This window comes from Leptonychotes weddellii, chromosome 2 (genome assembly GCF_054177405.1).
Source record: "Leptonychotes weddellii isolate Sample4059 chromosome 2, ASM5417740v2, whole genome shotgun sequence".
In the NCBI taxonomy this organism is placed as follows: Eukaryota; Metazoa; Chordata; class Mammalia; order Carnivora; family Phocidae; genus Leptonychotes; species Leptonychotes weddellii.
Window position 1 is genome coordinate 60,746,611 of NC_138370.1, and position 12,670 is coordinate 60,759,280.

The 12,670-nt window shown below is 40.8% G+C and overlaps 1 protein-coding gene across 2 annotated transcripts in view; it reads right to left on the reverse strand.

Annotated features, from left to right (window-relative positions):
• Nucleotides 1-12,423, reverse strand: part of GUCY1B1 (guanylate cyclase 1 soluble subunit beta 1) — a 46,311-nt gene extending 33,888 nt beyond the window's left edge. Inside the window, exons 1-3 of one of the 2 annotated variants that reach the window (XM_031026500.2) lie at nucleotides 12,266-12,381; nucleotides 11,848-11,958; nucleotides 11,524-11,597 (exon numbers count right to left, since the gene is read on the reverse strand). Coding sequence is in view for 1 of the 2 variants with exons in the window: in XM_006727271.3 (XP_006727334.1) it covers nucleotides 11,524-11,597; nucleotides 12,266-12,268 (77 nt within the window). In the remaining variant the exon portion in view is untranslated. Of the gene's footprint in view, nucleotides 1-11,523; nucleotides 11,598-11,847; nucleotides 11,959-12,265 lie in introns of both variants that reach the window. The other variant, XM_006727271.3, reaches the window with a different exon arrangement.
• Between the last annotated feature and the right edge of the window lie 247 nt (nucleotides 12,424-12,670).

A 12,670-nucleotide genomic window follows, 5' to 3' on the forward strand; every position in this document is an offset into this window, starting at 1 on the left:
ATATTCAATAGTGTTCATTTATGAAATGCAACCGATAGAACTATTATCATCATATATCCGAGTTTGTGTTATTATATCCTGCTGCTTCCTATTATTTTAAATATCTCTTGGATAACCCCAAAGAATACAGTCTTCCCCCTCTTTCCAAATATCACTTGCAGTAGTTTGTGTTATCTTTACCTATATACTCAATAACTGTATTTGGGCTAAGCATTACATTTTCCTACTTGGTGCATTATTCAATAAAAGAAGTCAGCATACAGTAAGACATATTAAGAGATTTATTTTTAAAGTGGCTTAAATGAGGTTGGATGAAGTGGGGAAAAAAAGGCCCTTTCTTTAGTTAACAAGTAAACCTAAACAGAGAGAAACTCATCTGGTTTCATCTGTACCATAAGTCAGAGTGTTTTCTCACGCAGCATGCAAAAGAAGCAGCTAAGCTACTTCCACAGGAGGCTGCACTAAGCTTGGGCAGGTTCACCTCTCAGTGTTTCTGTTTCTTCATCTGTAAAATAGAGGAACAGCAGTACTGGAGTCCTGTTGGATGGCAGAATTAATCTACATAACAGATTGAGAATAGTGTCTCCCACCCATTTAATGCCCAATACAGCCAACCAGCAATATTTTAGTTGTTGAAGAAGAGGAAGGAGGAGGAAGACAAACTGGTAAGTGGAGAGGAGGAGAAGGAAAGAAATGACAATCAAATATTGGGAATTTGTATTCAGCATCAAAAATGTCAAACTAGGGGCGCCTGGGTGGCTCAGTCGGTTAAGCGACTGCCTTCGGCTCAGGTCATGATCCTGGAGTCCCGGGATCGAGTCCCGCATCGGGCTCCCTGCTCGGCAGGGAGTCTGCTTCTCCCTCTGACCCTCCTCCCTCTCATGCTCTCTGTCTCTCATTCTCTCTGTCTCAAATAAATAAATTTAAAAAAAATCTTATAAAAAAAAATGTCAAACTAAAGGTGCACTTAATTTGTTGATTTGATGGTAAGTTCTCTTAATTCAAATAGCCAAGAACAAATAAGTCCTGTCTCCCCTAAGGACTTTAAAAATAAAAGACCAAGCTCTCACCTAGAGATGGAATAAGAAATCATCATGTTCCATATATTTGTAGCCACAGCAAGTGTTTAAAAATTAAGTAGGCGCACATGAACAATTTTCCTAGTGGTCATTTCCCTCCTTTTAGTGATGGCTATTTGTTGGAATATAAATTGATCATTTATTTACACTAATTACCTTTCCCCCAAAGAGTAGTAGGTATTTTTACTGTGGTGTTCTGTGGTTTTGGCTTTTGCCTTTTGCTTTTCTAATCATTGGTGCCTAACCCAAGTGCTGGAACATGCGCTCAATAAATGTATCAATCTTTTAAAAGAAGTGAATGTATTAATTAAACCCATTTCCCTCACATGTTTCTAAATGCCTATTAAAAATCAAGCAATCAAACATTACTGGCAAAACTGAGCAGTTTGTTTTCAAGCTACCATTTAATTTTTAAAGACTAGGTACACAATTTGTCATAAATATCCAGGCAGCATTTCTCATAACTCCATACTTAAGGAGTTAATCCTTAACTGTGAAATGTGAATGTACAAAAAACTGAATTCATATTCTGACACTGAATTCCTGCTGTTATACACTTTTCAGATAAATTTAGTGTACTAGAAGGACCTGACTTTTAAGTAAAGAGGTTTCTCATAGAGGTAAGAAAGCAGGTGTTCTGTGATGTAGACCGTGAATACAGGCATCTTAAAAATAAAGTCTCAAAATAGGGTCTGACCTCAGAAGGAAAAGGTGAGCACACATCAAACAATCAACTTGACCAGTTATCTTTGAAAACCATTATCACAGAACATGTTTAATTAAAAAACAGAATGTAGATGTCATCTTGACAATAGCCCCAAGATGGTCTATTTTAGTGTACAGTAAGGACATCATAAATGCTGAGTTGTGTCCAACCAGTACTAAAATTGAAATCCCCCACTTACAAAACACAGATTACTCTATATAATATCTAAAAAGTTAAAAATTCATTGTTTTTTTTCTGAGTGGTTGTGAAATATTAATGATCTCTCAATTTTCAGTAGTGCATTCACACTAGGTCTGAATCTGCAAAGGAGAAACTCTGGATTAAGGCAGCTGCCGAGGGGAGAAGGGGAGAGATGGGTCCTTTAAATGCAGCGATGGCTTCCTGCTTGGAGTCTCTTTCAGTTAATAAAGGTCCCTCCTTAAGGCAATGTGTTCACTCATCCAAGTACTATAAACAGTAACAGTAAATGCTGTCAAGAGTGACACATATTGAGGCAAAGTGACATCACTCTTGATATATAATTGCCTTTTCTTTCTTTGTACAGGTTGCCACAGAGTCTCATTAGTAACTGCCCGAATTCTGAAGACACATCCATAAACATCTCATATGAGGCATTTTCAGTAGCTTCATCAGACAAATGAATTCACTTAGATCTTTGTGTGTGCACTTCATCATGAACTCACCTTGTGACCTGCTGAGTCACAGCTCTTCTAAAAATAAATGGGTTGGGCTCAAAATTTCTGAGGCTCTGGTTTTCTTTAATAAATGTGCTAGTTGGTGAATAAAACCACCTCTAAAAATGTCATAGCCAAAATCACCTGTATAAGTGCTTGAAAAGCCCAGGAAAACAAAAACAAAAATGAGTAGTACTAATACACATGCATATTGCCCAGGCCCATGCTAAACTGGCTGCCTTTGGAAAGAAGGTTCTTCTCTTTGCGGGAAAGCACATAATATAATCATTGCAAGCCTACCTCTGTTCAAATCCTTGCTGTGATGATTAACAGCTGAGTGATTTGACACAGGGCTTTAAAGTCTTGAAGGCTCAGTTCCCTTACTTACTAAACAAGGACGATGAACAACTCTATTTTCTCTGGTGGTTGTGAGGATTAGGTGAGACAATGAGTATAAAGCACTTTTCAATAGTGGGGACTGGGACTGAGGAAGCTTATGGTAAGTGTGCGGTATATATGAGCTGTTACGTTCAAAACTGAATGACATGAGGAGCATTCTCGTCTGGGTTTTACATTTAATTTCAGTATTACAAACATTTATCTACAGATTATAACACTGACTTTAAACAGCACTGTATCTACCCAGCTTTTAGACACTTGCTAAAGGATTCAATCTTGTCCTGAATCCAATCCAGTAGCTGGTTTTTGGTATATGAAATTGGTAATTCAACAGTAGTGTTTTCAATCTTCTATTATATACATACACAGAGGGAGATGACACAAAAGAACTCTGACTCTTCCAAAAGGAGCTGCTATAATATACTACTCTATCTTCTGCCTTTGCTGATATTAAAAAAAAAAAAAAGTCCATTTCAACAGAGTTTATATTGTGTTAAATAGTGGTTATAAATGTCATCAATCTGACATACTAAATCCTGGTTATAGAAAAAAAATCTGTGAATGTGTATGTGTTCTACTCCCTAGAAATTAAAAATGTGAAGGATTATATATATATTATATATATAATAACACACCACACATATACACACACACAACACATACACACATACACACATACACATGGGGGAAAGAGAGAGAGAGAGAGAAGATAAAGACCACAATATACCAGGCTCTTTCTTAGGTAACTGCTACAAAGCCTAGAATCTACTGAGACAAAACAAATATTAATCAATAATAGAAATACATAATTATAAACCCTGGTATGTACCATAAAGAAAAATCACAGTTTCGGAGGTGAGAGAAGCCTTCCTTTAAGAAGTCACATTTGTTTTGCCATCTCGGAGCTGAAACACATTCCCATTTCTGGGTAGGGGATGGGGAGAGTGAAGAGGAGAATCTGCTAAGCACAGGTGTTATCCAGACACATAATATGACCTCACTGATACGAGGAATTCTTAATCGCAGGAAACAAACTGAGGGTTGCTGGAGTGGTGGGGGATGGGAGGGATGGGGTGGCTGGGTGGTGGACATTGGGGAGGGTGTGTGCTATGGTGAGCGCTGTGAATTGTGTAAGACTGTTGAATCACAGACCTGTACCTCTGAAACAAATAATACATTATATGTTTAAAAAAAAAGAAGATAGCAGGAAGGGAAAAATGAAGGGGGGAAAATCGGAGGGGGAGACGAACCATGAGAGACTATGGGCTCTGAGAAACAAACTGAGGGATCTAGAGGGGAGCGGGGTGGGGGGATGGGTTAGCCTGGTGATGGGTATTAAAGAGGGCACATTCTGCATGGAGCACTGGGTGTTATGCACAAACAATGAATCATGGAACACTACATCAAAAACTAATGATGTAATGCATGGTGATTAACATAACATAATAATAATAAAAAAAATCCAAAGTCTTCAGGAACTGAAAACTGGCCCATGAGGTTGGAGTGCTGAGAGAAAGCAGGGTATGTGGACTGAAAGGTCCCCATGTTTGAGTGATATGAAAATTGATCACAAAGAATTTCAATAAAACAAAAATTTAATATTTCTTGATTCGACAATGAATGGTAAGTAGATCAGAATATGCAATGGATCCAAAACCACAGTAACAAAGAGGTACAAAAACTACTTCAGAATATTTGCCTTTTACCTGGAATAGAGACTTCTTTAACCTCAATATTTTTCGACAGAAAAAAGGTGCTCTGTCTTACTAGGCACAAAAACACCATTTTCCCACTGTTTCCTGTTTAATGAACAATGAAGCAAAGAAGCAGATGGAAAAGCTGCAAGTACTCATGTCTTCTGAGTTGTCACCCTCTGAACTGGGCCAGTTATACAGATTTCTTAAAGCGTGTTTTCCTGTTAATGTCTACACACTATCGACTCATAACTATCGCTTTCCAACACACTGAAGAGAAACATGTGCTCAAGTCCCTTTTCCTGCAGAGAGGGAAGAGTCGAAAGGACATTGTTCCTTGTAAACAGTAGCAATGTCTAGTTAACATCGGCCACAGCTATGTCTGGATAGGTCAAAAGGGAGAATACAGATTTTCTAATTTTTCCTCTGGCTCTGATGTTAATGAACAAAGCTCCTTCTCTGAAATACCTAATTAAATATGTTTCTATGATTTTTTGTTCAATTCTCAAAAACTGCAGAAAATATTTGCAAGTATTGCAAGTAAAACAAAGACTTAGCTTGATTTCAGGGGGATACTTCAAATCATCAAAGAAATACCCTGAGATCAGGCTATGACCTGGCCTATCACTTACACATCATGCTGCTCACCAGATATGGTCCAGGTTCCAGGAGAGTCTTAGGTGAAGAGCTCACTGGCAGATATGTGGAGGGATTTACACATGGACATCTTTCTCCTAGTAAGAATAACTTCAAATGCTAGTGACCTTATCAACCAACAGACTGTGCCTACCTCCATCTTTCAGGCTAACTAGCAGGTCTTCCTACAGGAAAAGGTCTCGATCCTAACAATTATCTAATTTACCTATTTTTATCTGTATATTATTTTTTTATTTGGACCGAGGAAGTTTCTGGGTGTGACAATATGGTTTCATTTTTTTTTAAAGTTTTATTTATTTATTTGAGAGAGAGAGCATGAGAGGGGTGAGGGTCAGAGGGAGAAGCAGACTCCCTGCTGAGCAGGAAGCCTGATGCGGGACTCGATCCCGGGACTCCAGGGTCATGACCTGAGCCGAAGGCAGTCGCTTAACCAACTGAGCCACCCAGGCACCCAATATGGTTTCATTTTTATATGTATATTACATTAGCTCCTATTTCTATCTTAAGAGAAGCATTTCTATCATCTGGCACCAGAAGAGCAGGGTTGGAGTCCCGACCTTTTAGCTTCCTGTATATAATCCCCTAGGACAGTCCCTTAACCTCTTGGAAGCTCAGGTTTATCACTAAAAATAAACAAACAACAAACAATGTTGCATTCACTTATCTGTGGAATCTACAAAGGACAAACTCAGAGAAACGAGTAAAGTGGCGGTTACCAAGGGGTGGGGTTGGGGGAAATGGGGAGCTGTTGTGCAAAGGGTAAGACTGCCAGTTGTAAGATTAACAAGCTGATTATAACTAATAACATTGTATCATATACTTGAATGTTACTAAGAGAGTAGAGCTTAAATGTTCTTACCACAAAAAAGAAATGATAACTGTGTAATAGAAGTGGTAACTAATACTATGGTGGCAATCATTTCACACGTGGCAATCATTTCACACTTCATAAATGTATCTAATCAACACATCGTAACGCCTTAAACTTACACAATGTTATGTGTCAATTATATCTCAATAAAGCAGGAAAAAAAATGAGCTGGAAAAGTCTTTCCAATTTCAAATGGGTACTGTTGCACTCAACTGAAATTGCATAGAGGAAAGGACTGGAAATTTTAAACAGTTTTTAAAATATAGAGTACCAGTGATATATAAAAACCTACTTGAACAAGGGTACAGAAAGGTATAGAAATTTAATTGTATGGCCTCATGAATATGAAAATCTGATTAAAATATGACAAAATATAGGGGCACTGGGTGGCTCAGTGGTTTAAGCATCTGCCTTCAGCTCAGAGTTCTGGGATCAAGCCCCATCAGGCTCCTTGCTCAGCGGGGAGCCTGCTTCTCCCTCTCCCTCTGCCTGCTGCTCCCCCTGCTTGTGCTCTCTCTTATTCTCTCTCTCTCCCTATCACATAAATAAATACAATCTTAAAAAAATAAAATAAATAAAATATGGCAAAACCTAGTGCCTTATTTTGCTTGTTTTAATTTTTTTTTTTTGATAAAATGTATATGAGGAGCAAATGCTACATTTTCAAACAATAAATAAGGATTAGGGGAGGGAGGATGAGAAAAATGTAAGATTGATTCCAAAGTGGAAGCAGCATCATGAAAGTAACAATCCTCCCACAATCTGCAGAATGGAGAGGGTGGGTGGGACAAGTCAGACACAGAGAACCCAGTCATAGTGCTGTTAAGAGAAGGACAAAGGAAAGTGTTAGGAGCCAGAATGAAAGAAGAGGAGAGTCTCAGGGGCACTTCAAATTCAAAGAACTGGTATCAGTTGCACAGAATGGACAAAAGAGAAAAACAAGTGAAAATGACAAGGAAGTTACTACTTATCCTAGAGTGATGAGGGAACATTTAGTTTATGTAGACCTCAATGAGCTACTGTTGCTTAAAGGAGAACTTCATATCTTTCAGGTGAGCTGGGGAAGAGAAAAGTTGAAAAATTTTGGTTCTGGATGAAATTAATAATAGTTACCATTTATTAAATAGTTCCTTTTGAAAAACTGTGCTAAGCACTTTCAGATATTTCTCAACATGTTACAACAACTCTATACAATAGGTATTATGTTCTCCTTACTCCGAAAGGCTTAGAAAACTTAGGCAACTTGGGAAAATCACATAACTAGCTTATAGCAAAGCACGTGCCTATATGAACCATAATGATTAATTTGTGATTAGCAAATTCAACTAGATACATTAATTTCAAAACTGGAAGATAAGCATGTTTCTATGCTTGAGTTACGGGCAGAAATCCTTCCATGTCTGTGTTATAGGCAGAAAATTCAAGAAAAAATAAGACAAAAACATCCTGATAACTCTGAAAAGAGTTAGTAGCATGATAAGATTTTATTTAGAGGCAAGGAGTATATCTTACTTTTCTACCCTCAGTGCCTAAAACACTACACTATGCTCATTAAGACTAAGCTTAACTAGAAAATGAAAAAAAGGAATAAATCAATGAATGAAAAAGTATGCTGCCCTGCTGTGGGTAAATCAGTTAAAACCATACTAAACATATATGAATTCTTTATTCAAGGAAGATGATTGACAGCCTTCTAGAGGAATTGCTCCAACATGTACCAACTAATGGTGTGATTACATCTTTTCAAATCTCATACTAAAATTTCGATCCAAATATTTATCTCATACCTTTTAGTAAGACAGAGAAGGGCTAAGCCATGTACTGTATAGCACTATGGAGTTTCATATCTATTTTTAATTTGTTCCTTGGCCTGCTCAACTCGAGGCAAAATAGTTTTTAGGAAGTAATTTTGTTTGCTTGTTTTCGATAAACTTCTAATCATCTTAGATTTTTTTCAGTTTTTTGAATCCATCTTTATGTTTCAGTGAAGTTAAACCAATCTAAAATTGAACCCATTAATTTGATGCAATGATTAGTTTTGCCAGGGATGATGGAAGAATAACAGAAATGATTAAATCAAGTAGTTAGGTGCTTTTCTAATAGCTATATCCTGACTTCATGTTTTCTCTGAAATGATGATTGATTTTTTTCATCACCTTGGGACCACGGCTTCTAGAAAGGACCATGTGAAAATTGAAAAGAAACCAACAAAACAAGATTTAAAATAGATTCAGAGGTCTCTTTTTCTTTTTCATATGTATATTTGGTCTAGATCAGAGGTTAGCAAACTACAACCCATGGATTAAATCCAGGCCACTGCCCCAATTGTCTGGTCTGAGAGCAAAGAATCATTTTTATATTTTAGATAGTCACATTTTAACAGTTATGTCCATACCTACATAATAACCTCAATATTGACTTTTGGCCTGCAGCGCCTGGATTATTTACTATCTGGCCCTTTAAGAGAATGTTTGCTGACCCTTAGTCTAGATTTTTTTTTTTTCTTAAAAGGAAGAATTTAAAGCCTCTGTGAAATGGTTATATGATTGGTAAGAGTGTAAGTGGATACAGAGTTTACAATGAAGCATTTTTGGCTCCTACCACTTAGAATTTGCTGTCTGGAATCTGTTACTTAGGGTTTTATTTGTCATTAAATGTTTGGCATCCTTTCTCATGAAGAATGTATAGCTATTTCCTACTAAACCAAAAAAAATGTTATATAAAGTTTTATAAATATTGATTTGTATAGTTTCTCACAGACCAAAAAGGAAGATGGAGACGTTTGGTACTTACGGAGACCAAAAAAAAAAAAAAAAAAAAAAAAAAAAAAAAAGTCACACATTTAGTTTTTCATAAAAAGTTAAAACAGAAAGTGTATTGTATATTTTGCATATTGAACCATTGGTTACAGTGATCCTTCCCTCCTGGAGTAGAAGATGAAATTGAGTGGAGGCATCAGAATCTTCCAAGGAGCATTTTCAAATTAAGCTCCTCCAAATTCTCCTCTCCTGCCCCTAGGCAGTGAGAATCTCTTTGCTCTGCTAAGCAAATGCTCTTCCAGGGAGTACAAAGTCACCCCTCAGGGGTACTGACTGGGTTGGAAACCAATGAACTGCTTTAATCCCTCTCAACACAGAAAACTGAACAATGTTCTCTATTCCAGATCCTAAATGCTACCCAAGACAATAAGGGCTCCAACAAAAGGGATGCTCAGACAAAAATGATTAAAGTTAATACCTGCATTACAACACTAGTTTAACTAACAGTATTCCCCTTGCTGGGGTACATAATTGTTGCAGGGGTACATATAAAAAGACACATATGATTTGTTTCATTTTACCAGAAAAAAAGATTTTGAATGATTTAAATTATCAACACTTGAACAGATTAAGAATACTGTCCAGAAATACTTAGAGATAAATTAGTGAGTTAAAAGATATTGATGTTTAATTAAAAATCAATACACTGTTTTTTAAAGTAGAATGTAACAAAGTTCTTAGCCTACTTTGAGAGAGTTAAGTTCTCACACCAGTGGAATTTGAATATTTTTCGATATTTTGACCTTCTCTGGGGAAAATGTGGCCAATACAAACAAATCAGTGATAATTTAATTTTTGAAAATTTCTGATACATTTCTCTATAAAGCATATTTTTCATCTTTGTATTTAACAGTGATTTAAGTTGGTAGTGGGTAGGACATACACTCTAAATCTGGTTAAAACACATAATAGCTATTTAGCCATAATAGCTATCTTTTATTGTGCCCTCAAAATTTCAAATATATTGTCATAGCATATTCTCTCAGAAATTTGGAGATTTCTATATTATGGATGAGAAAACATGTGGGTGATATGCATGATGCTTTCATAAATTCACAAAGTGGCTTAAAGATAATCCTATACTTAAATTACAGTCTAAAATCTTGCTTTTGACGTCTGCCTTCTCTATAACTCTAACAAGCATAATAAAAATTATGAAGGCATTAATAAAGTAGATCCAAATCTACTTTATTCAAATCCCTAAGTAAGCTTTAGTACCTAAATACTCATTTGATTCAATCCATAATTTCCAAATCTCCACTTCTCTTTATAATATGTGGATATGCCCTGTGGGTAACATAATTGGCTCATGGAACATGAAACCAGGCTCAACGGTACAGACCCAAGGAAGAGAAAAGTCGCATTCTAGAGCTTAATATTTAACCCTGGCCGTTTCCATGGAAACTGATATTTAAAAGAAATCATTATCATGTAACTGCATAATAAGACTTGTTAGAATTGATTGCCAACAGTTGCAATGTATTTAGAAAAAAATAGCATGAAAACACCACCTACTTGATATAACAAAATGAAATCAGTGAGGTCAGGAAATGAAAGTAAAGAATAACAATGTGTTCTCCTCCGCCCACCCAGGTAATCACTTCCTCTACTTCCATTTCAATGTGACCTATTGTCGCTCCATCGCTCCAGGATGAAAACCCTTATACATGGTTTTGGTATAGCTAGTTGGTTGTGCTCATCTATAGAAGTCAAACGCAAATTTCACCAGAGTAAGAGAAGAAAGAATTTTGTTAGATCGAAATGTTCAACATGCCCGCGGAAATGATCCATCATTCCAACAGGCTTAAAGTCTCAGGTGGCTGTGGTATTTCCGTCCGCATCCAAAGTACCGTCAGCGCTAGACTGAAACTAGGATGCTCTCCTACATGGCAGCCTTCACCATAGCAGAAGCCAAAAAGAAGGGGGAGGGGTAGATTTTGAGAAAATGAAAGGAAAAATCCAATTTTACTTTATTTCAAATGAATAAATGCACTTGATTCAGTTGCTCAAGAAATCATCTCAAGAGAAGTGAGTTTTGGCACACTAAAAAGGCTTAACTATTTTATGTGTCTTCGAGGTGTGTAAATTCTAAACGAGCCAAGGTTTCCTGTTTGTTTCTAAGGCCTCAGGCTCTTTGAACGTCGCGGAGGCCTTAGTGGTCCCCGGGGCCCCTCTCCGCGTGGGAGTCGCCCGGCTTGCAGAGGCTCGGAGCCGCCCGGGCGCTGGCAGAGCGTTCCCACGCTCAGGCCGGGTCGGGAGGCCGCGGTGACCCCGGGGGCTCCTTCCCCTGGCTTTCGCCCTCGCAGCCCCGCCCCGGCCGCCCCTCCTCTCCGGGTCCCCGCTCCGGAGCGTGGGAGCGCAGCTGCAGCCGGGAGCGGCGGGTGGAGGCATCTCCGAGGATGAGCGCCCGCGACCCAGGCAGGAAGCGGAGAATGCAATGAGGCGCGGGGGACAGCGCCGGGGCCGCCCCGGGGCGCCCCCCACCCCCACCCCACCTCGCGCGCGCACACGCACACACACATACACACACACACACACGGACGCACGTACACGCAGCGCGCGTCGCCAGAGCGGGGCCCAAGCTAGAGGGGCCAGTCACTTACTTGATGTCTTCCCACACCTCCGGCCCGTAATTGCGGATCACCAGCAGCTCCAGCGCGTGATTCACAAATCCGTACTGCAGGGACAGGGGAAACCTGAGCGCCAGGGACCAGCGGTGGGTGGGAGGGGGCTCGAGGGTGGGCTGCAGCATCAGCTGTCACAGCTCTGGTTTAACCTTGTCCCCTGCCCTCTGGCTCCGCTCGGTTCGGGGTACTCGGTGCTAAAGAGAGGCATCAGACGCGCGCCACCTCCACCCCAATCAAAGGCCGATCTTTTCCGCCACCGTCCGCCCCGTCGCCATGCCACCTTCTTACCCCTCCGCTCACCTGTCACCGCTCCGAAGCAGGCTGGGCATCCGGGAAAGTGTGGCAAAGGGGACGCGAACCCGGCACATCCCCCGCCACTGGCCCTCAGCCACCCACGCCGGTGGGGTCCGCCTGAGACGAAAAGCCCCCGCGCCTCAGCCGCAAGTCCCCTTCCCGAGCCCGGGAAGTGGCGGCGCGATGCCGAGTGGCGGACCCTCCCCTCAGGAGCGAAGGCACTGACCGCCCCCGTCGCGATCCCCAGCGTTCCCACTACCCCTGCCCAGGACACAGGCAAAACAGAGAGACTGCTCCTGCGACCTGCGGTGCGCTCCCCCGGCCCCCGCGCCAAGCTCGGGTGGCGCGGCCGGTTCCCTTGGGCAACCAGGCCCGGCGAGGCACGGCGTGAGGTTCCTAGCCTGCCCCGGCTGGAGGCACTCACCATGGTGTCTGCGACCCGAGCCGAGGAGGCAGCCCCCACGCAGAGGCACGGCCGAAGGGACCCGGGTGGCGGCTGCAGCAGCGACCGCGCAACAGGACCGCGGCGGCAGCATAGAGCTGGAAGCAGCGCAGAGCCTCGGCCCGCCCTGATTGCCACCTCTTCGCAGCCAATCGAGAGTCGAGCCGCTGGAGGCTGGTCGTTGCCTCCCAGTTTTCAACCAGTCAGCGACAGAGGAGGGAATTCGGATGTTCTCTGCGCTCGGGCGCTCCAGTGCCTTCCAGTCCCCGCCCCGGTGACAAGGCTTTCATTTGAGGCCATTACATGACGACGGAGAAGCCCCAGTTTTGCATCTTGTATGAATTCCGGGGGAGGAAGAATACAGCTGTTGTGGTCCCACCAAATGTA